This window comes from Lissotriton helveticus, chromosome 2_1 (assembly GCF_964261635.1).
Source record: "Lissotriton helveticus chromosome 2_1, aLisHel1.1, whole genome shotgun sequence".
NCBI lineage: Eukaryota > Metazoa > Chordata > Amphibia > Caudata > Salamandridae > Lissotriton > Lissotriton helveticus.
Window position 1 is genome coordinate 110114597 of NC_136059.1, and position 26823 is coordinate 110141419.

The 26823-nt window shown below is 47.8% G+C and overlaps 1 protein-coding gene across 2 annotated transcripts in view; it reads right to left on the reverse strand.

Moving 5' to 3' along the window:
- Positions 1-26823, reverse strand: part of LOC144819236 (PC-esterase domain-containing protein 1A-like) — a 359196-nt gene that overhangs the window by 208964 nt on the left and 123409 nt on the right. For both annotated transcript variants that reach the window (XM_078677207.1, XM_078677208.1), the window contains 2 exons: positions 8019-8098; positions 1280-1512 (listed from right to left, as the gene is read on the reverse strand). In XM_078677207.1, the coding sequence (XP_078533333.1) occupies positions 1280-1512; positions 8019-8098 (313 nt within the window). The remainder of the gene's footprint in view (positions 1-1279; positions 1513-8018; positions 8099-26823) is intronic.

Below are 26823 nucleotides of genomic sequence, written 5' to 3' on the forward strand. Positions count from 1 at the left end.
TGTACCCTTTTTTGCGAAGTGTTTAGCAGTCGTTTTTGAACCCAAGCTCTGCCGGCACCTAGTGAAACCTAGCAAACCTATACATTTTTGAAAAGTAGACACCCAGGGGAATCCAGGATGGGGTGACTTGACTGCCTCCCAATAGCTTCTGTTACCCAGAATCCCATGCAAACCTAAAGGATTGTTAAAAAAAAACACACATTTTCCCCACATTTCTGAGGTGGAAAGTTCTGGAATCTGCGTGGAGCCAGAAATTTCCACCCACCCCGCGTTTCCCAAAGTCTTCCAAGAAAAGTGGTACCTCACTTGTGTGGGTCGGTCTAGTGCCTGTGACAGGAAACGGCGCAAAACGCAACGTGGTCACACCTCAATTTCGCAGTGAAAATTACCCTTTTTTGGCTAAGTGCCTAGCTGTAGTTAGTGAACCCTAGCTCTGCAGGCACATAGGGAAACCTACCAAACCCACAAATTTCTGAAAAGTAGATACCCGGGGGCTTCCAAGGAGGTATGGCTTGCGAGGATTGCCCATTTCCTTACCCAGAATCCCTTGCAAACCTCAAATTTAGCTGAAAAAAAAATCTGTTTTTTGCCACAGTTTTGTGTGGGAAAGTGTGGCATCACTGGGCTCGCACACATTTCCTACCACCCAGCGTCCCCCAGGTCTCCCGATAAAAATGGTGCCTCACTTGTGTGGGAGGCGCAAGTACCCGCGACAGGCAAGGGCCCAAAACGTAGTGAGGCGACATCAAAGTTGCCTATCTCAAAACCACCTGCTTTTGCAAGGGGGGTCACTTGGGTTTTTGACCCCGCGACCTTCAGTACAACTACAGTCTGTTTAACTAGAGATACAAAAGGCAAGAATGAAACCTACTCATGGATATTGGCTCAGGGTTACTGCGGAGAGCACGACCGTCACTGGTACTTACATAGTTGTGGTCTAAGGATCTACACAGTAGGACCAAACGTGGCAGCCATAAAATACCACTCCTACACAGCAGGATCTTTCTGCTACAGGACTACCAAATGGTAGATGTTGCTAAAAAGAACCACGGTCTAAATAATCAATTTCAAGCAATGAATATGTTCACATTTCAAATGAAATATACTGAGGAAATATAAAAGGCTGAAAAAGTTGTACACATCCCCATTTCCACCTCTAGCTTCATAGAAGTCTAACTCTGATTTGTCACTCTTCTAAAATCTTTATGCAGAATGGTGTAATTCATATTTTCAGGATACATTCATATTCAGACAAACACCATTCCACTGCCCACTTTACCTTGAAACATCCCAGACACAGGAATTGAAGATTAGGACATCTGGCTGTGGTCCCGTCCTGAAGTCTGCCAGAATGCTCTCCAGGTAATCGGAGTAAACCCGGGTCAAGAAATAGAAGCGCACGAGGTGGTGATCAGTCCGGTACTGGCGCACCTCCCGGTATTTCGTACCATTGTTAAGTTCACCAAGCCTTCCGCCTTCCACCAGAAAGTCACGTTCGAAGGAAAGCTCACCCTGCAGAAAGAAAAAAAACACTGGAGAGTCCGGAATCACAAAGCTTCTGGTTAAAATCTGTAAAAGTGGGTTTAGGACTTCTATAGACTTGCCCAGATCTCTCAAAAAAGGATTTTGTACAAATCCTCACGTTTACGATCAGTTTCTCCCCTTTCACCTCTGGAGGCAGTGATGCTAATTAATAGTAATGACCTGGACAATGGTCCAAACACTGGATAAAGTATGCTAGACGATTGGTCTAACGTCCCACCATAACACAGCTTCGGCCGCCTTGAAAACCCTTCATTGGTTGCCACTCCCCAAAAGAATTTTGTTTAAAATTCTAATTATAACTTTTCGCGCATATAACGGCACTGGTCCACTTTATCTCATCAGAAAATTTCCCCATTACAATCCCTTAAGGACCCTGAGATCCTCAAATCAAGACCTGATTAAGTTGCCGAAATTTAAATACAAAACGAAAGGAGGCAAGTCCTTGTCCTTCCTATCTGCTAAAGCCTGGAATTCAATTCCCAACAATCTCAGATCCCTAACGCAAGAAAACCACTTCAGAAAGCATCTTAAAACATGGATCTACTCCCTCCCTGATGATTATGTAATGACCTTCATCTAACCTTCTATTTTTCAACTTCTGCACACTGTTTTTCTCTCAGCGCCAGGATGCTCCTTTCGGAGCGATAGTTGCGCTTTAGAAATACCAAATACAAATACAAATACACATGCGACGTATTCCAACATATGGATTGTGGAATAGGTTAGCGTTGGCTTGCCATAATCAATATACTCTGGGGGGAAAAAGTTGTCCTCAGTTCCAAAAATTAAAAAAAACATGCTTGTAAACATTGTCCCTTGATTTGGGCCCAAATACAGACAGGTTGAGGGATATTTATTGGCAAACTACATGACAACAAATACAAATCATTCAACACACTGGTTTAATTCATGCGGGCTCCTAACCTGCTAGAAATGGAACAAGCATTTGCAATGCAATTGGTCTCATATTTTCTGTTAGAGCTATTGGTGCTGTAATGGATTTTTTTTACATATGTGAGAGAATGCATGGGCGTGAAAGTGATAGACAGCGAAAGAGATGTCACATAGAGAAACAGTTATTTCCATACATAAGTGAGAGGTAGAGTGAAGAGAGAAAGAATGAGAGTTACAGCAAGGTAGAGTTATAGAGAGAAGGTGTTCAGAGATAGGTGAGGGGAAGAGCTAGAGTGGAAAGATGAGTAAGGTGGGGAGGAAAGTAATCGGTTAAAATGAGGAGGCTACACAACCAAATAGAGTGGGATCAATGTACTTAGAAATGAAAAGTATTGGACTTTAAGATGAGTAAGAACAGTGAAGCCGTCAGGACATGTCTGGAAGGATGGAAGGAAGTTTGCCAATCATCCTCAGGTTGTGCATCCATTTCTATGACTGCACAGCAGGGGAGTGGGAGGGGGGTAGGGTGTCTTAATGTCAGCCTGTTCTGTAGCGCTTGTACAGCATGCATGCTGCGGAACGTCCTAAAGAGCTGACACGACTCCCCAATGACTCTCACACACAATGTTTATTATGCATACATTGAAATAGGCTGTTGTAAAGTAGCTTTACATCACATGTCTGCGTGAGAGACAACATGCACAGGAATGTACGCACTACAGTGTTCAAATACAGGCAGTAATGTACGCATATACCCTTGCAGATGCAATAATACGCAGCTGCCAGCCAGGTACCCATTATCAAGGGGGGGACTTTTCGGCTAGTTATGTGTAGGCAGCTGGGCCACACAGCAGTGTCTCCGGGCGAATTTCACATTGTGGTTACTAATCAGAAAACATAGGTTTAAGTGACTTTTTAATAGGTCCCCAAAAACCACTTCAGAAACGTTTTATATACTGGTCATAATGAAATCTGGAAAATCTCTCAACAGAAAGCAGCGGAGGGACACAGTGAAATTGATCCAATTAACCTAGAAAAGCCTTGGCGGTAGTTGATAATGGTATGACGGAATCAACAAAAAAGAAGGGGGGACCAGGAGCTCGTTAAGGTCCTGTGTCCATGCTCCTCAAATAATAGCAAGATCAGTGGGGACACTGTTCCGTGATAATGGGCGCATGTATGTCACCCAAATTGGAAGGGGAGAGAAAGATTGGATTAGAGGAGAAATAAGACAAGAGAAGAAGTGGTGAGGGGAAAGGAAAATAGGCTGATGTATATCCCCTGTTTCAAGGATCCAATCCCAATGGGGAAGAACAAGTCTTGCCTCTTATTTGCCCTCACACACCCAGAAGGATGTCATGCTTCATCATCTGGATTTTTTTGCTCCTCATCAGACTGGCGCTGCAATGTCTGATGGGCCCACAAAGGGTCTCTTTGGCGGAGATCTTTTTGAAAAAGAGAAAAAGCCGCTTGATGCGAGCAGGTGTGGGGGCGGGAAAAGAACGGGAAAAAATCCTGTGAAGGATAGTGGTGTGGTGCGTGCGAAGAAAGTTAAAACTGCCTAAATACATCCGCTTTTGGGTGATTTATTCTCGAGGTGTCCTTGGTAGATTAAAAAACCAACTGGTTAGTGAGTTGCGTTAGGACTCAAAGTGCCAGTGTAACTAATCACAAGGTCGACATGTCTCACGCTGGGAAAGTCCTAATGATCTGTAGTGTTTCTTCAGGACCTAAAAATAAAGGGTGTAAAAGTGCATGTCAGTGAGGAACAGAGGAGAAGGGTTCCGTGATGGTAACCCTGTCTGAAGGGTAAGCTCGCTCGTGGTGAACCCTAGGATACAGTCCCTAGAGAAGTCAAATGATCTCTGTAAGTAGATCTGTCCACGTATTGCCCTCTCAGTAAAAGTTCTGGCTCCAAAGGCTATGCTGCGCTGCGCTGCGCTGGTTGTGGGTAGGTGCACAGGAAAGAGCACCCTTCAAAAACCTTACAATGATGCAGGTTTTATTTTTAGGTCCTGAAGAAACGCTCCACACCACTGTCCTTCACAGGATCTTTTCCCGTTCTTTGCATGACATCCTTCTGGGTGTGTGAGGGCGAATAAGAGGAAAGACTTGGTCTTCCCCTTCGGGATTGGATCCTTGAATCTGGGGATATACATCTGCCCCTTTTCCTTTTCCCTCACCACTTCTTTTCTTATTTCTCCTCTACTCCAATCTTTACATACATGCGCCCATTATCACGGAACAGTGTCCCCACTGATCGTGCGATAATGGTAGGACTACATTAACATGGCACTATTGCATCTTCTGCTATTGATATACTAGAACAGGATTTGTCCATACTAGAGTATGGACAGTCTCAATTACGCTCTATTATGTTGTTAAGCTGGACGCTACAACCATTGCGGTCAGGTTATGTGCCCTGGCAATTTAACAACAGTACGTTCTTGTTCTCTGCATACAAATGAACTAAGCAGCAGATAACAATAGCACAAAGAGGAGCAAAATGTACAATGCTGCGTATTGAAACACTGGACCTTTCAAGGTGGCGGAGTCACCATCCACGGAATGGTCAATTCATGGCCATGTAACATTACCATTCACAACTAGTTTCAATATTGCCAACAGGCAGGCAGATATGAGGAGATTGTTAGGAATTCATCAAGGAATCTTGAGAAGTGCCATACAGATTTTGATGCAGGAGTGAGGGCATGGAAGTGTTTAAGCGGTACAAACGGTGAGCTCTCTAAGTGGATCTCTCATATGCCAGAATATCATGCTTCACAGAGCCTGTAATGGTTCAGTTGCAAACATGTCCTGTCATTTGAATGGGTCCTCGGCTGCCGTGATTAATCTGGTATTCAGGTTGCTCTCCAATGGGAGTTACTTGATGCTCAATAATAAAGGTTTCTGTGGGATGCTTCTGGGCATCACAAATCTTGTCACTGTAGGCTCCAAGGTTACTTGTTGTATGCAAGTATTGTTGCCACCGACCCACACAGTCAGGGAGGCCCCGTTATGGCCTTCGTTGAATGTTTCCTTTACACGGTTTGCTACTCTGAGCTGAATAATAGCCATGCTTTTACAGAAAAGCGTGCCCTTAACCTTCACTCGAGAGACTTTTGAACTTCAGGTCGCATGGTCCTCAGCTGAGATACAGGCACTAATACGAACAAATGGCCTTTCCATTTCATCTAAATGGTACAACGTATCTTGAACATGTCTGATACGAAGGGTACAGTACACCCATTTAAGACCATGGGTTCTGGACTGCTAAGCACCTTTCAGACAGTCTTTGAAGTTATTCCCAACTTCATCCACTCCGTATTCGGGAGCATTTTTGGAGGACTTCAGCTGATCCGGTTACTTTTAGCAGGAACCCGGGTTGTCATTTTTCTACTACACAATGGCTGTCCCAGTCACCAAGGAGATGGAAAAAACGCCCTTGAAGCGCCAATACCATGAACGCATGGTACTCCATCTGGACACCTCGCCTTCGAGACCTAAGCGAGTCTTGGTTTCTATTGTTTCAACCAGTCTAGATTGACTGTTTTGCCTGCCCTCCGATGCTTGTTCTGCGGACAACAATGAGTGCTCGATCTCAAACACTTCCATCGGTTGTGCCACCAGACGTGGATGCTTAATTGGAACCCGATAACGGACCATGTACTGCTAAGTCCTCAGCGGATTCCCATGTTGAGGTTTGCGTTCTTAGAGCCACTACAGGATGCTTCAGCTCCTGTTGGAATGGAGACTGACTCCTCTACAAGCACGTTGACCTTGGATGTCAAACAGGCTTCCCCAGCATCATCTGTAGGCAATACAGAAGATAATTTGTGCTCGATTTACCCGATCTGTGAGGTGTTTGAGGGACCGTCGTTTATGATTGCAAACAGTGATGTTGCGTCTCCCAAACAGGACAAACATTTGGCTCATCGTGCACTGGGAAAAATTTGGCCCCTTTTCAAAACAACCAAATTTGGAATTTGAAAACAAAAACCCCGTTTTGCTTCTGTTGCTGTACAGCATGGCTTTCAGACACCCATAGTAGTTCAAACAATTTATACGAACATATTATAATAGACTTCTACCGTTTATGCTACAATGTTAGCATTTCTTACTTGTTTTCATGGCCCTTTTTATGGACTTATTAGTTGTTTGGGTATTCTAGAAGTACATGATGATTTTTTAGTATGTTGTCCTGTCGGAGGAGTGGGTGTAATGTTTCATACAGGTACTCCATTATAGGCTCAGGTAGTAACCAGACCTTTCACCTATAGCTCTCCTGCCATTACGCTACATAACAGTTCTTCATACTGACCTTTTTCCTAGTTACGGTACTGCTCAAACGTTGTTTGTGCATGAGGATCTTGGAATCTCAGCAGGACCAACATCTCTTGCATAATAACTATGTAGAAAGGTCATTCCTTCCGTCATCCTAGATCAACATGACACAGCAAGGTAGACCCCCTGAGGGTACAACTTTGGTATGTCAACACCATATCTTTGCTGAGGCGGGAGAGGAGAAAAAGGACTTCCATCCTAACACACTGACGTGCCTGCATGCAGACACTCCAGCTCACAGTGGTCCGACATCCCTTACGAGGTGTCCTTCTCGAGACCAAGACTGGGTCCCAGTGTCTCTCACTTCAGGTAACTGGGTTGGCTTTATCTTAGGGATATTTTCGGATCTTTACCTACATACATGCTAGGTACACGTTGGTACATCTAGTTAGGGTTGCATCGTAGGAGTATGCATTATTACTGTCATGTCTTTATATATACTGCCTGTATTCATTGTTTTAGCACTATGGTAGGAATCTACTATCCTTTTACTCTGTTGGTGCTTTTAATCATTTATATTGGTTTCTGTCTAATGGTGGTTTCAGCACACCTATTTTACACTAGAATGTCACTGGTTCAATAAATGATTTTTGAAAACACCCCCACTGTTTATTCTGTGTATCTCTCTGAGACAAAGTGAGCACGAGTGACTGAGTGAAAAGTACTGTACGGTTTCCACAGGGTTGTCATGTTCAATAGTTGCCAAGAACTATTCTCTCCTTGGTAAGAGGAGTTTACAGTGGCACTGTGAGCTAGCTGGTATACAGCTGACCACACCCAGTGGGAGTGCCTGGAATCAGTCTAGACACAAATCCCACAGTCTATGTTGCGCGCAAATCCTATGTAGGTTAATAGAAACTACACAGCAGGTGAAGTGTTAGCAAGGGTTGCAATAACCCAATACAACTGTTCATATTTAGACCATACAGGTTACCATGTAGCAAAAAATAACCAAGAACAGCTCCGCCTTCCATCACAGGAGACAATCAGGTTTTCACTAGACTAGTCAGGGTACAAAAAGGAGTAAAATGTTGAAAGGAAACTAATTGTAATAAATTTGTGCCAGTTTTACTGAATAATTATTTTCCATCTATGCTCAGCCCTCTTATAAGACACATGGTTTGATAATTTCTGCATCAACTTTTCAGGTTACCAAAGAAAACTCATGTTGGTGTCGGTACTCTGTTCATACAATATGAAATAGAAACTAGATACTAACAAGGAAAGCAGTTTACCTTCGATTTCAGCTGTGAGCTGGACAGATAAATATCCTTCTGCAAAAGCAACACCAGATCTTTATAAACAGATCGTTGAACTAAAAAATAAAAATATATATATATATATAGTTGGTAATGATAAAGCAGCACAATGATTTCAAATTATGACTTATGCTAAATAGGTCAGGTGAGAAACTTTAAAAACAGCAAGACTAACTCTTTATAAAGAAAATTAACATCCATTCTGCAAGAATTGACTGGTCTATGAACCTCATGTGATTAACAGAGAAAATGCTTTAAAAAGCACCCCTGAGGGGGCCGTGGCTCCTCTAGCAGGTTGATGTATCTCTCTCGCTCTACTTAATTTGAATTGGCAAAAGTTGAACTTTTTAAAAAAAAAACACTCAAATTGCACAGATTATGCTGAAACGATGCACTCTAGTTAGAAATAGTGATAAAGCTCAAAGCAGTAGGTCTGATTGATTAATTGGGAAAAGTTTATTAGGAAAAATTATGATAAGGTCAGGAAGACTGAACTATTTATTGTGAAAAGCATATGTTAAAACCAACAGTCTTGCTGGGTAGATTATTACTACACTGTACGAAAGCATAAAGACAAGTATTGTTCATATAAAACAGGCTGCGGGTCCAGATGGGCTTTCTAGCGAGTTTTATGCAGGGGTTTTAGATGGAATTAACTAACTTTAAAACATGTTTAACAAAATCTATATAAAAGGAGAAAATACCCCATGCTCATGGGAAGAAGCTACAGTTACCCTAATACTAAAACAAAATAAGGACCCACAGTTGATAGAGTCCTATAGACCTATATCTTTATTAAATTCGGAGTATAAGCTTTTTACAGGCATACTGGCGGCGAGAGTGCCAAAGGTTATAAAGGAGGTAGTCCACTCAGATCAGGGGGGTTTTATACCTGGGAGGCAGTTAAATGAGCTAACCATTCAGGTAATGGGGGCCCTAGACATGGCTGAAGCCAATAAGGCACCTCTGCCAATAGTAGCAATAGACACTGCTAAAGTGTTCGATCAAGTTAATTGGACATATCTTTGGGGAAGTTTAAAAATCTTCGGTTTCCCCGATAACTTTGTTCAAGCGATGAGGAGAGTGTACTCTTGTCATAAAGCGAAGGTCTTGGTAAATGGAGAGCTGACAGACTGGTTTAACATCTCGAGGGGAACAAGGCATAGATGCCCCGTGTCACCACTTTTATTCAATCTTTACATTGAGCCTTTTGTCAGCTGGCTTAGGATGGATTCTGTTATTCAACTCAATAGGATGGGAGATTTAGAACTTAAAACGGCTCTCTATGCAGACGATCTGCTCCTTTATACAATAAATCCAAAAGAGACCATCCCTCGGTTATTTGAGATGGCAGAAAAATGTGGCGAGATCTCAGGATATAAAATTAATAAAGAGAAAACAGAAATAATGGAGTGGATTTAAGTCAAAAGATATCAGGGGCTAAAGAGTCAAATTAGGTATTTAGGGGTCCAGTTAGCGCAGAATCTGGAGGATATCCCAAAAGTGAATTGGAGGAGGATCTCTAAAGAGGTTGCCAGTTTACTTACTCGATGGGCCAACCTACCTTTAAACATCTATGGGAGGGTCAACCTTGTGAAAATAATCATTTTACCGAAAATCACTTTCTTATACAATTCATACCCATTACTATTTAAGACAGAAGATATAGCCAAGCTACAAGGCAAAATAGGTACCTTTATATGGGTGACAAAGAGTCCCAGGATAGCCTGGAAACAAGCATTTGCAATGCAATAGGGCTCGCATTTGCAAAAGTTTGAGCTATTGACATTGTAAATGACAAACCTTTTATTTACGTGTTGGTTTTGAAGACAGAAATAAATGGCATTGTGATTTACAATGCCAATAGCTTAAACGCGTGTATCTGCGAGACCTATTGCATGCAAATGCTTTTTTTTATGAGCCCAGATTTCTAACCTTACCGAGACCGATCGGATCGATCCAGCTTTTTGCCTCAGTCCAAATGCTGGTGATGAGGCCCTCCTTACAATGAGACGTGCATTATCATACAGCGGTTGGCTCTCAAGGGCCCCCACCCTACGGACAACAGGTGTGCAGAGACGCCCCTCGGGACATTGGATGACCTGCCATCCTCTTCACCGAGAGAAAGATGCTTAACAGCTCGAGGGGAGGGGCTGCGGCTAACAATACACATCTGAGTTGTGTGCAGTGTAGAAACAGCGTGCGTTGCTCGGTCTCAAGGTTTTTACCTTAAGCGAGGTCGGCTGCCTACCTCCAGATTTTTCCCAGTGTCGTTGGTTCTTGGTTGGTGTGTTATGCACAGTACAGACCAGGAGACACCCTATTCATTGTCCGCCGCTTGTGCTGAGCGTAGCATGATGTAATCCTGCTCTCCAAGCGCCCCTCTGCTATCCTGCCATTTGCCCTACCCTATACCCATCCCGCTCCCTGTCAAATCATTTGCATACAGGTGTTTACACGCCAGGAGCCCTGTTGGTCATTAATTATGCCCAGGGCTAAGAATACATCCACTTCCTGGATGTAGATGTGCATTTGGCACTGCTTCTGTTTTCATCTCACAAGTCTGGCTACATTGAGTGGTTTGCGAGGGGTGAGGGGCGGAGCTGGCACAGGGGTACCAGATGCAAACAAAGGTCAGAGCGGTGACTGCTGGGAGGGGCTCCCAGGTGTGAGTACAATTCAGTAAAATTCAGCCCCTCCCCATCAGGGAAGTCCTCAAGCAACTTTTAGATGGAAGTCGGTGAATAATGCAGAGGTTTGCCTGCTTTTGAAACCAGTAAAGATGGTCGTAAGATTTGAACCATTCATTTGTCACGTTGCGTTACACAAGGACACTGTCATTAGGTCTCGCGACCTATCAATGCGCGCAAGCGCATTGAGGGAGCTAGAATTCAAGTGCTCAAAAAACTCTCACGAGTGCGGTTTTCTTTACGTTCACGTGAATCACGTGAGCAAACAAGCACGCGCATTCACGGCCGCACAGCACATCAAAGGGCTTCGCCCAGCGTGCGCTCTGCGGCTTCTCCTCCCCTAACACGCTATCTCAGCTCTCCAGCCCCCGGCCGCACAGCACATCAAAGGGCTTCGCCCAGCGTGCGCTCTGCGGCTTCTCCTCCCCTCCGTCCATTTGCCACACTCCTTGATTTTCTGCCTCCGACCCCAGCACTTCTGGGCTCGTCCAGGCAGTGAGGGAATGGAATAAAAACAAGCACTGGCGTTGCCAATAGGTCTCGCATTAGGAAAGTTTATGTCATTTACAATACCAATAGGTTAAACTTTCCTAATGCGAGACCTACTGGCAACGCCAGTGCTTGTTTTTTTTAGGCACGTGGATATGAAGTGATTTGCCCAGAGTCACAGGAAGTTGACCCGGCGCCGAGACTCTCCCGGTTCCCCAGTTCAAAAGTGGGCACCAATGGCCGTAGCGACACATCCTCTCCCTTGGCAGTGTTTGCGCCGCGAAATGTCTTGCACTTAACAGAGCAGGGCTGAATGGGACCGAGAAAGAAGCTTTCTTGCAGGAGTAAGTGAGAAAGTGAACCCCTTCGGCCGTCTTTGGCTAAAAGTGCAGGGCAGGGTGAGCTGGCCCATGTCGGTCCTACTTTTTAGAGCTGGGAGTGGCGGGAGGAAGATCTCATGTTTTGCCCTGGGGGGTTTGCTTGAGGCAGTCTATATTGCATCAGAGCTCTGGGGGAGCTGTGACGCAAGACTCCCCAACCACTAATTACGGACATCAGAGTAATGGGGACCCCCCCCCACAGGAATCCATAAATATGAGATAATCCTGTTGGCCCGTTCCAGACAGAGAATGAATTAATAAAGCGGCAAAACTATGAAGCACGCACGGGTGGAGGTAGTTTATAGGCTTATAGGGGCAGAGACAAGGGGCGAGACAGACTAGGCTATAAGGGGCGCGGGCAGGGATAATGAGTGACTCTCGTGAGTGGCTGAAAGGTTGGGGTCGGTGGGGCAGAGGGAATCAGGAGGGACTGTAGTGGTCACATTTATAACAATATGTTCTTGGGCAAAGAGAACGGTGTATGGCAGTGGCGGTTGTCAACATAGGTCAGGTTTGGGCAAAGGCTGGTCAGAGGTGAAACAATGAGAGTCTGGGTGCTAATTTGGACGGAGGAGTGACGTGGGGGAAGGTCACACGGCACAGGAGGAGGGCAGGAGGTATGGGGACAGCTGTGCCGCTTAGGGAGGGAGATTGCGATTGCTTCCTTGGCTTTGTGGGCTAATCGGTTGGCTTTGCGGAGCGGGTAGGGAGTTCCGGTTTCAGAGGTAGGTGGGGGGGGGGGGGGGATTCACCATCAGTTGGTCTTGGGGCGCAATGTTTTGGGTCATCGGAATAGGACTGAAAGGGGAATTTGTTCGGGGGTGAATTAACGGGAATCCGGAAACTAACGCATACACACGGAGTAGGGCTGGAGGGAGAAAAAAGCGCACCAGGGAGAGCGGCGGGGGTGGGGGCAGGGGGCAGTAACTTAGGCGGCTCAGGAAGAGGCAGCGTCAGGTTCAGTTACAGGGTGAGAGGAGGGAAGGGGGCCATCGGAGGAAAGGAATTTGTTAGATAAGGAGAACAGGGCTGGCTATACCCTATAGGGTGGTCAGAGGCGGGGGGGGGGCTGCTGCTCCACCAGGCACAGCGGGGAGCGCCGCCCGAATGAAGGGGCTGGCGCCATGCGGACAATAGCCGGAGTCCTGTAGTAACAGCAAGAGACATAGCTGTCAAGATTTCAGAGTGCGTAGGCATGACATGTAATAATTTCACATTTAAGTATCAGTGTCCACTTTATCGCAACAAAAAACGAACAGCGAAGACAAGGGAAACATTAAGTTCACAAATTACACAAACGATCTTACAACGTTTTCAAAGCACCGGAAACAGAGGCCGCCAAATGCTTTCGCTTGCATCGCTACGGAAACAAGGATGTTTGCAGCAGGGGAAACTGTTCTCGGACTGCCGGGGGAGGGGGGGGCTCACGGTGGGGAGGGCGGTGGCCAGGGGAAGACCGGGAGCACAGTGAGGTTCGGGTGGTGTGGGGGTCCCGAGGGGAGGCAACAGTCCTTGCGGGTGAAACTGTCCACTTTGGGGAACTGGGAGGGGCGTTTGGTTTGCGGTTTGGGATCGGCGTCCGGTGATCCTGGGCGAGGATTGGGGCAATATGGTAAAAATACTATTGTTAATGTACAATTTATTTCAAACCGCGGCGATCTAGGTCATAGTGCTGAAAGGTTAAAATGTTATTGTCGTGTGGTATGAAAACAAGTTACTTACCTGTAACTTTGGTTCCCCAGTATTGGTAACTTTCATAGATTCCCATGCTTTGTATCATTCCCCGTCGTCAGAATGGGAGCCTCGGTAAATAAAAAATACCATAGCAGTAAGCACAAAGTCTAAAAATAGGCCTAGGCCTCATCTCATTTTGTAGCTTATCCACCTCTTTTTGTAAAAGAGACCACATTCTTGCAATAGTCAATCAGTACAGCCTCACCCCATAGAACCTTCCTGAGAGAGCCTCAGAGCCTCAGATTTTCGTAGCCGTTGTGAACAGCAACATCATTGGACAATAAGGCTGAGCTTTCCCAGGGGAGGAGGGTGGGCGCATGGGAATCTATGAAAGTTACCAATACTGGTGAACCAAAGTTACAGGTAGGCAACTTGTTTTCTTGCCCCAGTATTGGAACTTTCATAGATTCCCATGCTTTGTATCAGAGTAGCTAGCAGTAAAGAGAAAGCATATTTTGTCATTTGTATATCTGTAAATGTCATACATACTCACGAGAAGAAAAAACAGATACACATTGGCATTACAAAGCAGAACAACCACAAGTAATACAAAATATGCAATACAGGAAGGCGGGATAGAAAGGAAAGCTCACTGACTTATTGAAAAAGGTTCCTCAAGACCGCTTGGCCCACTGCCGCATCCTCTTTCACAGAAGAATCCAAGCAGTAGTGGCGAGTGAAGGTGTGGACACTGCTCCATGTCGCCGCTCTACACATGTCCTTGATCGGGACACCAGAGAATAGAGCCACCGATTAAGCCATTGACCTCGTAGAATGAGCACGAACTGCTCGCTGAAGCGGCTTGCCCGCTTCTCGATGGCAAAACTGGATTGCACTTGATATCCAGCAGGATATGCAGGGTTTAGAAATTGGATAACCCTTTCGTGGAGCACTGTATGAAACAAAAAGCTGGGAAGACTTCCTGAACAGTTTCGTCCGCTCCAAGTAGAATTTGAGACATCTATGAATGTCCAAAGAATGTAACGCCCTCTCTGCTGGCGTGGAGGGCCGCGGGAAGAAAGACTATAAGATCACCGGCTCATTCAGATGAAATTCTGAGGGGACCTTTGGAATACATTTAGGATTTGTCCGCAGGATGAGAACCTCATTCTTGAATTGTAGAAAGGGTTCCTCAATTGTGAATGCCTGGAGCTCACTAACTCTTCTAGCCGATGTCAGGGCCAAGAGAAGAGCCAGTTTCCATGATACAAACTTCATATTGGCCCTGTAAATAGGCTCAAACGGAGCCTTCATCAGATGTGACAAGACCAAATTAAGATGCCAGGCTGGAGGAAAAACCCTGAACAAGCCCTTCATGAACTGTTTAACAATCCTCGCAGACCAAAGGGAAGGACCTGATGATGATCGTCTAAATCTAGAAATGGCCGCCAAATAGACCTTCACAGAAGAATGAGCCAATCCAGATTTTGCAAGAGAAAGGATGTAAGGCAAGAGTTGGTGCGGTGCAGAAGTATATGGATGTAGACCTTGCCTCTGACACCAAAGGCAGAACCTCTTCCATTTTGCCCGATAGGTTTTATTCGTACTAGGCGCTCGGGCCTGGGCTAAAATGTCTCTACATTCACCTGGAAGAGTCAAACCCTGGAACTCCCTGAACTCAGGAGCCACACTGTCAATTGGAGTGACTTCAGATCTGGATGCAGAACCTGCCCGTGAGCCATTGTTAATAGTGATGGAACAGGCTGCAGGAGAATTGGTTGAGCTTGAGAGAGAAGAAGAAGTTCTGTGTACCAAAACTGCCCGGGCCATGCTGGTGCAATCAAAATCATTCTGCACGGCTCCGCCTTGAGCTTGCGGATCAATCTCGGGATCAGCGGAATTGGTGGAAAGGCGTAAACAAATGCGCCGTACCAGGCTATCGAAAGCGCATTCCCCAAGGATCCCTGATGGTGATCCTTGCTTGCGTAGCACTGGCATTTGGCGTTCTGAGGAGTTGCAAACAGATCGATGGTTGGGGTCCCCCAACGTGAAAACAGTTCCTCCTGAATGGTCTGATCCAATTCCCATTCGTGGCTGATCGTTTTTTGGCGACTCAAAGCGTCCGCTGTGGCATTGAGTTTGCCCGCAAGATGTTCCGCTGAAAGAGTAATATTGTGTCGGATCACCCAATTCCAAAGTCTCTGTGCTTCCTTTGAAAGGGTGCAGGATCTCGTCCCGCCCTGCTTGTTTATGTAGTGCATGGCCGTGGTGTGGTCTGTACGAACCAGCACGGAACGGTTGCGGATCCTTGGAAGGAAAGCCTGTAAGGCTAGACCGATGGCCATAAGTTCCAGCAGATTGATGTGGAACTTGCCTTGGATTGTGCTCCAATGACCACTGACTTTCAGTTCTTGGAGGACCGCTCCCCACCCCTCCATGGAAGCGTCTCTTGTCAACACCATGGGAGATGGTGGAAGTTGTAATGGCAAACCTCCTGAAAGATTCTCCTTTAGCAACCACCAGCTGCTTGCTTTTCGCATTCCCGGTGTGATCACGAGCTTGTCATCGAAGGAGCCTGTCACCTGACGCCATTGTTTGTCCAGCTGTTCCTGCAGTGGACGCATTCAAAGCCTGCAGTGCGGTATCAATAGTATGCAGGATGATATCGATCCGAGAAGCGATTTGTATTGACGGACTGACAGAGACTTCCTTGTGTGCAGGAGGCGAGCTGAGAGAATCAGTTTGGTCTGGCGCTCTTCCGAAGGGAAAGCCAAGCAGCAATCCGTGTCCAGGATAGCACCCAAAAACTTCGCTGTCTTGGAGGGGCGCAAAATCGATTTCTCCTTGTAGAGCCGAAGGCCCAGCTTCTCGAACAGTTGACTGCAGCTCGTGACTGCCCTGGACGCTTCTTGGAACGAAGGAGCCTTTACCAGCCAATCGTCTAGATATGGGAAGACTTCGAAAGACTGCTTCCCGAGAAAAGCTGCCACAGGAGCCAGTACCTTTGTAAAGATCCTCGGTGCGGACCGGAGACCAAAAGGTAGTACTCTGAATTGAAAATGGCTCTTGCCTACTGTGAATCGAAGATATTGCCTGTGAGCTGGATGAATGGGCACATGGAAATATGCATCCTCCAAATCTAGGGTTGCCATGTAGTCCCCTGGATTGAGAAGACGGAGAATGCCCTGAAGGGTGACCATCCTGAAAGACAACTTGATGAGATAAGTGTTGAGCTCCCGTAGATCTAAAATCGGACGCCACTTCTCCTTCGTTTTGCGAACCAGGAAGAACCTGGAATAGAACCCTCTCCCCTTCTGGGAGTGAGGTACAGGCTCTATTGCTTCGAGTTAAGAAGTCCTAGATGTTTGGGTGTAATGGCGTCTGGAGCTCTCGTTGGAGGAAGATTTTGAAACTCCAACGTGTGTCCTTCTTTGATGATGTTCAGGACCCACTGGTCCGATGTTATGACCATCCAGCTGTTTAGGCAATGGGCAATCCTGCTCCCCACTGGTGTTAACGAGGGTACAGAAACAGTAGAAAGAGCCACATGGCCGCTATTGTCTCTTAGAATGGTCTTTCCTCTGTTGACCACGTCCTCTTGGCACCTGGCGAGAGAAAGACCACGACAGACCCTGCCTCTGTGAATATTGGGGTTTGTAAGACTGACCACGTTGAGAGTAGGAAGAGTAGCGTTGCTGATTTCCGCCTCTGTAGGATGAGAAACCTCTTCCTCTTGCCCCCTTAAAAGGAAATTTGCGGTATTGTAATGTTCCCAAGGATTTAGCCGTGTCAGTATCCTTTTTTATGCCTTGTAGGGCGTCATCCACGTGTTTACCGAATAACATCTCTCCGTCATAAGGTAGGTCCAGAATCTTGTTCTGTACTTCTTGCCTAAACCACGTGGCTCGCAGCCAACCCTGGCGTCTTAAAACAGCCGAGCATGCTAGCGTTCGGAAGGCGTAGTTGCTGTATCCATAGCGCAGTCGATTACCTCCGAAGAAGCGCGCTCCCCTTCCATCAAGATTTTCCTGACCTCGTCCTTAGACCCATCCTGAAGTTCTTCCACAAACGGGGACAGGTCACACCACATCTGGCGATCATATCTCCCCAGAATCGCCAGAGCATTAGCTGCCCTAACGAGGAGACTGGCCATTGCGGAGAATCTTTTTCCTACATTGTCCAGACGCCTCCCCTCTTTATCAGGTGGTGTCGTTAGCGGGGTGGATGGATTTTTGGATCTACTCTGTGCGGCCTGGGAGATAACAGAGTCCGGTTTTGGTTGACCTGTAAGACATGCGGGGCTGCCCTCCGGCGCCATATATTTTTTCTCCAGTCTCGGAAGCACTGGGAGGACCGTGGCTGGATTTTGCATAGCTTTTATTCCCTCTGACCAAACATGCTCAATGATGGGGATTGAACGAACTGACTTCCGGAAAGGTTCTTTGAAGTCGTACAAAAAACAGTCAGATTGAACTGTAGTAATTGGAAGACCAAATCTCTTGGCCGCTCGTTCCATTAGGTTGTGAAAACCTCCTCTATTGAACACCAGGTCCCTGCCCCGCCACTCTCAGGACATCTGGAACCTTCTTGCAGATTCCAATTTATCATGTCTATTCTTAACTGAGACTTGGTTGGGGGCAGGCTCCGAACCGGATGTCGCCTGCGCCCTTCCTTCTAATTATACCATCTTAAGGCAGGATAGAATTGGGGGCAGAGGTGGAGGGGTGGCCCTAATAGTGGATAAGGCCTTGGGGTGTTCTTCTTTCTCTGTGGAGAACATCGCAGGATGTGAAGCTTTAGGCTTTTCACTTAGTCTTTCTGCCTCTCAGACATGCACAGGGCTTCTCGTTTATAGACCACCGGGGCCCATTGGTTCCTTTTTCGAAGATTTGCAGGCGGCCCTTTCTGTACCCTGCATGCGATCAGCTCACTGTATGCTGTTGGGCGATCTAAATTTACATATGGATTCGATATTGGACGCTGATGCATCCAAGTTGCGGGATATTACTGCACTGCTGGGGCTAGCCCCTTTTATTGATAGTTCTACCCACGTCAAAGGCCACACGTTAGATCTAATCTTTTCTACGGTGCCGATAGAGGTGTCCCCGCCGTTCCCAGTCCTTTGGTCTGATCATTTTTTAATAAACTTTGCTATCTCTTATGAGGTTAGGACTAGCCATAGAACACAGAAGGATGTGTTTCTTCAGTCCAGAGCTTTTCATTTAGTGACAGCAGATATGCTATCGGACGCTCTCTGCCAACACCCGTGTAAACTTATAGGGAACTTAGAGGTTGATCTGACTTTGTTTCAGAAATGGCTGCAAACAAGATTTGAGGAGCTAGCTCCAGGGAAGTCGACTAGAACAGCCCCCTGCCATGATTCCGCTCCTTGGTTTACCTCCACACTACGGAAAATGCGCCAAGACTGTAAAAAGGCGGAAAGACTCTGGCGTCGTAAATACGACCCAGTGGAGAAATTAAAGTACCGTGATGCCATAAAACAGTACCACAAACACATATCCGACGCCAAAAAGGAATATCTTGAGCATAGAATAGACCGGGCGGACAACACGAGTAGGGAACTTTTTAGGATTGTTAAAGAGTTTGTTGATCCTGCCGCAGGTGCCCTCTCACACTCTCATACAGAAGAGTGGATTAGGCAGCTGGCTGACTTTTTTGTCACAAAAATTAAAACCATTCAAGATTCTTTCCCCCCCGCGGATTCTGCCACAGATGCGGACGATTTAGGTCGTACATGGAGCCCGGAACCATCCTTAGAGGCAGAGCCCAGACCTATATTATCGGTCTTTCCGCAGATGTCCTGTGGAACGTCGCTGGAGCTACTGTCACGGCTCCAATCTGGCTCACCCCTGGATGCTTGTCCTGCAAGGTGTTTGGGCAGGGTGGCATCGGCAGTAAACAGCTTGCTGAACCCCCTGCTCAATCTGTCTTTGAGCTCTGGAGTGGTGCCCAGGGAATGGAAACACGCACTCATTCTGCCGCTGATCAAAAAACCTCTGTTAGATCCTTTGCTGCTGGCTAACTACAGACCAATCTCCCTCCTCCCTGCTCTGGCGAAGGTGGTTGAGAAGCATGTTCAGTATACACTTACCACCTTTATTGAAAATAACAACATTCTCCATGACTCTCAATCGGGTTTCCGTGCTAATTATAGCACGGAGACAGCCCTTGTGGAGGTGACCGACGCCATCAGGGAGACGCTCGATCGAGGGGGAAAGGCGATGTTAGTCATGTTGGACTTGTCGGCGGCTTTCGACACCGTCCCTCATGAGGGTCTCCTTTTAAGACTCAGGGAGATCGGACTGCGGGGGACGGTGTTGGATTGGTTTCAATCCTTTCTATCGGGCCGCCAACAGGTGATCTGGGCTCCACCGTTCTCCGCGGAAATGCCATCGCTAGAGGTTGGGGTTCCTCAAGGGTCCATCCTGAGCCCCACCATTTTTAACATCTATATGGCCCCTCTGGCGATGGTAGCGGAGGCTTATGGGGCCCGGGTCATCTCATACGCTGATGACACCCAGCTCTTGTTCACGTGCAGCAAAGGAGAGGTCTTTGACGGCGACAGGATCAAAGACTGTCTGAGTGCAGTCTTTGCGTGGTTTCAGCAGCACAGCCTGAAATCCAACTCGGATAAGTCTGAGTTGCTTTTCTTTGGCTGTGCTCCCGATCCGAGCTGGAAATCGTGGTGGCCCCAGGACATGTTCCCTCCTGAGAGGTCATCCTCCCAAGTGAAAAATCTTGGAGTGGTATTTGATGAAGACCTATCTTTCCGACCCCATATTGTGGGGCTAGCAGGGAAATGCTTCGGCATTCTTAAAATGCTGAGGAAATTTCTTCCACTGCTTTCCCTGCAATATCGAAAGACTGTAGTCCAGGCGCTAGTAGGGTCACGGTTAGATTACGCAAACGCGCTTTTTGCAGGTCTGCCCAAGTATCTTCTGGCTAGACTGCAAATTGTCCAAAACTCGGCGGCCAGAGCCATATTTGGCCTGCCAAGGAGAGCCAGTGCTTCTCTGCTTTTAAACAGGTCGCACTGGCTACCTATTTCTAAAAGAATCAGGTTTAAAATCCTCACGCTGGCGTTCAAAGCCCTTCACTATGTTGGTCCTAACTACATTAGAAAGCGTATTGCTTTCTATGCGCCACGGAGGATGTTGCGGTCAGCCGATTTGGCTAAAGTGGAGGTGCCCACTGTCAAACGAGTTCGGATGGGAGGACAGTCCTTCCAATATATGGCAGCGTGCCTTTGGAATGAACTCCCTCTTTCCCTCCGCAAAGCTAATAGCCTCCCAGCTTTTAGGAAAGAGCTGAAGACCATGCTCTTTTCCGTGTAATCACTGTGACGGTAGCGTTTCTGCCTTTGTGTTTTTTGAACTTCAGGCCCCTTTGCCAAAGCGCCGGGACACCCCCTGGGGTAGCCGTGCGCTCTAAAAGTACGGCCTTAACAGAAGAGATTGCGGTATCAGGGCCTGTTACATCTGGACCCTGAAGGCCATCCTGATTCCAGTCCAGTCTTGGTCAGGATTCCCCTGCTGATCCACATCCGATGAGGCATCATCATCATCATCCCGAGTGGCAACCACTTCCTGAGGATGTTCTACGGGCTCTGGGTCCTGCACCCTTAAGGGCAAAGCGTCTGCCACTGTTTGCGGTAATGAAGGCAGAGGTGTGGGAGGACGTATTTGTTGAACCTCCTGTTGAGTAGGAAACCGTCTCCGATAGTCCTGCAACATTAATTGCAGGTCTGAGATGAGTGAGGACGGCATCGCTACCATCTCCTGTTGAGACCCTCGTGGAGATCTTTGCGAATGATCATGCATGTAAGGCCTCTCTTGCTAGTCCTAACAGTCTTGCGGAGAATAGTGGTGTTGCTCCGTGTGAGAAGTTGGCCTGACGTGCAGTGTTCACTATTCTCGTGATCACTATATATCAGTCCAAACAACCCTTATTGATGATTGGTTGTAAGTCAACCTTATAGACCAGCTATCCTAGTAGCATGGATACGAGCAGTCTAAGGCTAAGACTCTAGAGGGCGTGTTAAGCCAGCTGTTTTACCATCACATTACCCCTTGAACACCCAGTGAAAGGACACCACACAAGTGTTATGAAAATAAACAATGTATTTATTAGAATCACAACAACCCTGTACTCTTTATGAGGACAGGGTGCTAAGCACACAACAAAACTCTTATGAAAATACTTAAGTTAGCACGTTATACACAAATGCTCGAGGGGCACGAAAAACCATATACTCTAAAAGTGGAATGCGAGATTACTAGCAGGTAAGTACAGTACTAATAGGCTTTGGAATCGCTAGGACTTGACTAGGGAATCGTTAGATTACTTCTAGGAGACTTAGGGGACTCGGGTGCAGAGTGTGCACTCTCACGCGGGATGCGGGACAAAGTCTATGGAAGCTAGTAAAGGCAAAGTTAGTGTTCACGGGCGAACCCGACCTGGTAGGGAGAAAACGACAGTGGATCCTGACCCTTGGATAGTGAGGCTATGCTGGGACATCGAAGTGCCGAAGTTACCTAGCCCAGGGGCTGCAGCTGCATAGGTCTGAAAAGACGTCGGGAATCTCGTTGCCGGACCAGGAGCCTGGAAGAAGGAAGTTGCTGGCAGGCGACCAGTGAAGAAAAGTTCGATGGATCCAAGCCTGGATCAAGGAAGAAGAAAACCTGAAAGCAGAGGGGACCAAGTTCTTGAATCACTAGCCAGTGATTAAGTGGGCACCAGGATGGCACCGGGCGAAGTCACCGCAGTCAGGTGAGTGGGCGCTGCTGGGCTCTGCAGTCTCTCGGACCAGGAGGCGTTGTCGGCGACCAGGATGGAGGTGCGAGCTGTCCCACGAAGGTTCTTGCTGTCGACGTCGCTGGACCCAGGATTGGGCAACAAGTCTTGGCAAATGCAAGGCCCACGCGGTGGACCTAAAATGGCGTCTTAGCCGGACCAGGAGGGTCCAGGGTACTTCTCCGATGGAGGGAAGCAAGGGCCAGTCTGGGGCAACCAGACCAGCAGCAGTGTTGTCGTCGGGCGTCGTTCGGAAGGCCACAAGCCAGCGGGCTAGTAGCCAAACAACGCGGTGAGCAGCAAAAAGCAGAAGGGCCCCACGCCGATCGTGGAGATGCTGGGGGGCTGCTCTTCGGTGCTGGAGCTGCTCAGGGTGGGGGCTTCTCGGACCCCAAAGCACTCACCAGGAAATTACTCGGTGGGCTTGCTGTGCAGAAGTCGTGCAGTCTTGGCGATGGCCGGTCCCTCGAGGTCTCGTCGCACCCACGGTTCTCAGCTGTGCTGTAGAGGTGGGTAGAGGTCAGAGGTGCCAGGGAAGCCGGGTCTCGTCGAGCTGGGCAGTCGGATTCCGGAGGAAGGACGCGCAGCAGACCGCAGTGTTCTTGGATGGTGCCTGCGGATGCAGGGTGACTACTCCTTAGCCACAAGGGAGAATCTTGAGGAAGAAATCGTGAAGTCCTTTCGTGGAAAGTGGTATCTTGATTCCAAAGATGATCTGATTTGGAAGGGGGCCAGTCTCTACCTTTATCTTGGAAAAGGGGCTGGCACGCGACTAAGTCCTGCCCTAGGGGTGGGACCAGGAGGGGGGTGGTTACACCCACTTCCTTGGCGGGCTTTTCCCCAGCACAGGGTCTGGAGTGTCCCTGGAACTGGTTTAAGCCAGCCTATGCACAGTGAGCACCGGGGTGCCACGTGCAGTCACCTTCCTCTGAAGCCCTGCCTACCTATAATACACAAAACCCTGTCTGGGACGGTGCTGGCACCGCCCCTGGCAGGAAACCCTTTGTCCTTATCTCCTGCTCTGGGAGGACTCCCAGCAGCAGGAGGGCAGACTTGTGTCTCGGTGGCAGCATCCATTTTGTGGATGCTAAGGCTCTGTCTGACTTTTAACCGGGTTATAGGTTACATGCATGTCGTGTCCCTCTAGAAGGGTGGAATGCTAACCCCGTCGCCAGAATTGGCGAGGGGTTAGTATTCCAATTCGTATGACACCTTACTCGACATGTTTTGATAAAGCGATACCAGAGTTGGCATTTAACCGCGAGGATTATAATGCACTTAAGAGTATATGGTATGCGATATCATGGAAACGGCTAAGGGATAGATCCCGAAAGCCGCAGACAGGCTCAGCTCATGCCAGAGCACCATCTCACACGATTCCAAGCACTCTGCCTTCAGGATTGTTAAGGCCTGCCATAGGAGTGACTGATAGGAGATCTGTGTGTCCATTTTAGGGTTAGATATAGGTATACTATATCTAAAGCAAAGGGTGAGTACACCACCTTGCCCCAGCTGTCGTGCAGCCAGTTGTGCCAGTTTAGTTAGTCAGCCCAGGGGTGGCATAATACATGCTTCAGCCCCTGGGAGACTTCTGGGTACACCTCAGCCCTGGGTACAGGGACTTGGAGAGGGCCCAGTGCCAATTCAGTACCTGAGTACAATTTGGATAGAGAGAACAGCTAGGCTGTGGGTCTGATTAGCAGGCCCACAGCCAGGGAAAGTCGTAAACCAGTGCAGCAAAAAGCAAAAATCTGGGTGATCATAGGATTGCAGACCCTACTCTCCTACACTCCGTCTCGCCTTCCTCAGAACTGACCTCCTGTAATTTGACTTGCAAGTCAGATGGGCTATAAGCTGGTCCATAATTGCTATAATTTTCCTCCTCAGAGTCGTCATCAAGTAATAATGAAGGAGGCAACTGCGTAACCCGCCGTGGAGACGTCATTTCTGGACTTATACGCCTCTCCCTATGAGAAATGCAGATTTTTCCCGTCATCGACGACGTCGTCGATGGGATCGTCGTCGACGGTTGAATCTTCGTCGACTGTTTCGCCGACGGAAGCGCCGATGAAGAGACTGTGCTCGTCGTCGACGGCGAGATGGCTTTCGTCGACGAGGGTTGGATCGTTGACGGAGTCGTCGACGAGCTCGTCGTCAGAATCATGGGAGCAGTCGTCCTCGACATTGTTCTCGTCGTAGTCATCGCCGTCGACGCTACTCTCGTCGTCATCGTCGTAGAAAATGTCAGCTTCATCGACGACAAACAGGAATCAGGCGTCTTAAACGTCGACGACGGTGTAGATGCCGTCGACGTAGCCATCATCGACGAGCCCGTCGACGAGGTCATTTTCAAAGACAAGTCTTTCTTGACAGGAATCGTCGACGTACCTGTAGTTTTCACCGTCGACGGACGCTGTTTTTTGTCAGAAGCAATGTCCTGAGGCGTAGATGAAGGTTTTTTCACCCATCTTTCCTGCTCTTAAGGTGGTGAAGTCACAGAGACGATTTTCTTAGCCTTCTTTGTAGGTTGCAACTCCTCAGGCTGTCCCTGCCTCTCCTTCTCACCGTGGTGAGGAGATTTTAGGGAAGCAGGCCTATCAGACCTATCAGAGGTCCCAGGCAAGGCCTTCACATGGGGCTCATTAGATGTTGAAGGGGGAGACCTACCCCTCTTCTTTGATCTTCTTGATGACACAGCAGAAGAAGAGCCCTCACTGTCCGAAAACAGAACTTCCTTGCGATCCTTCATCTTTTGCAACCAAGTCAGCAGGCGGCCTTCTCTGTCCCTCAAGGTCTTAGTGGAGAAGGTCCTGCAAATCTTGCAGTCAGTGGCCTTATGGTCCGGGTATAAGCAGTATATGCAATCTTCATGTTTGTCTTCAACAAACAACCTCTTTTTTGAGCAGGTAGCACAGGCTCTAAAAAGTGCTTTCTTCTCTTTGTCAGACATGACGAAAAAACAGGCAAAAAAATAGTAGATAAGTACTCAGAAGTGAAGAAAATTGAGCAGAGCTCAATGGAGACTCCCTTGCACAACGTGCGGTAGAAAATCTGAGGCTCTGAGGCTCTCTCAGGAAGGTTCTATGGGGTGAGGCTGTTCTGATTGGCTATTGCCAGAGTTGGATAAGCTACAAAATGAGATGAGGCCTAGGCCTATTTTTTCACTTTGTGCCTACTGCTATGGTATTTTTTATTTACCGAGGCTCCCATTCCGACGACGGGGAATGATACAAAGCATGGGAATCTATGAAAGTTCCAATACTGGGGCAAATGATTTGCCCTTGGTAAAAGTACTCACTCATCTCAAGGAAAAAACAGGAATTGTGGCGGTGAGACATGGGGGGGTTAAAGGTTGTTGACGTGGGTGAAGGCACATTGGATGGTCGCCGTCAAGGACCTGGCGGGAGGAGTTGGGACAGTTGGGCAGGGGTGACATGCAGCTCCAGGGTGGGGGTGCGGCTGCAACCAAGGTTCGGACCAGGTGCCTGCGAACTAAGCACGGCACACACGGAGGATTAAGCGCTGCCCTCCAGTGAGGGTGCGTGGGAGTGCCGGCCCCTCCAAGGCACATGCAGACCCGCCTGGCCCGGGACACAGTGGGAGGAGCAGCGCTGTGAGGACCGTGCATTGCTACTCGGCTGAGGCCTGCACGGTGGGAGGGACGGACGGTGCTGCTGGCTCATGCGCCCATGGTCCTGGCCGGTGCCATGAAGCCGGCCCGGGAACCCAGCGAGAGCGAGCAGCCCGTGAGCTGAGAGAGCCCCACGTGTTTCTGCGCCATTGACCGGGTGAAGAGGCCCCCCTGCCACGAGGAGACCAGCCGGGGAGCAGCACAGAGTCGCCACAAGAGCCCTCTCTTGTGGGGCATGGTGTACGTGTGGAGCGCGTGTCGGCTATCACAATTATTGTTGGACAAATGGAGCTTTTAAATGTATCTCCTCCCTCCAGCACTTTCCAGCATGGGATTTTGTTAGGGTTAACGAGTCGGTGTCCTGTTTTTTTTCCTTGTTAAGTAATCTACAAGTAAAGAAGATTATGTGGGCGTCCTCCTTCAAACTAGCGAATTTCGTCATGAAAGAAGGAGGTTGTAAGCAGCGACCGCCGCCCTTCTCTTTTCAAGCCAGAACCATCTGGAAATGATACACAATGGATTAAAAAGGACGGGCTCCCTTTAATCACTTGACCTGTGCTACTTTTAAAAAGAGTGTTAAAACTCACCTCTTCTATGAATCGTTCGCCAATTTGGTCATCTCCTGCCCACAGTTACCAGATGAATCCATGACACCTGATTCCAGTCCTCAGCTTTCCTTTGATCCTGGTTAAGGAGTTCAGATAAATGTAACTTTAATGCTAAAATCACCGTGTACTCCACTCTGAACCGGCGCGGTGAAAGGTGATCCGGGGCCTTTTTTCTGCCAGGCCTGTGTTTGCCAAAGGCATTACCTTTGTGTTGTGAGAAGATGTTTGGGCTGGCATTGACCCTTCCTATTTTTACCGTATGCGAGGTAGCACGCAAGTTTGATCACCTACATTACGGACGTGGGAGGAACTGAGTGCTTCAGAGCGGGACGTGACCGCCACCTACTGGTGGAAACTAGACGTCGTGAGCGTGCACATGGGCTGTCCAGGTGCCCTCGCTCACTAAAGCGAATGTTAAAGCAGGGGGCGCGCGAGAAGAGACTCGCACGTTCACTGCCCATGTCTGCAAAAGTGCGCGTTCACAGCCCATATCTA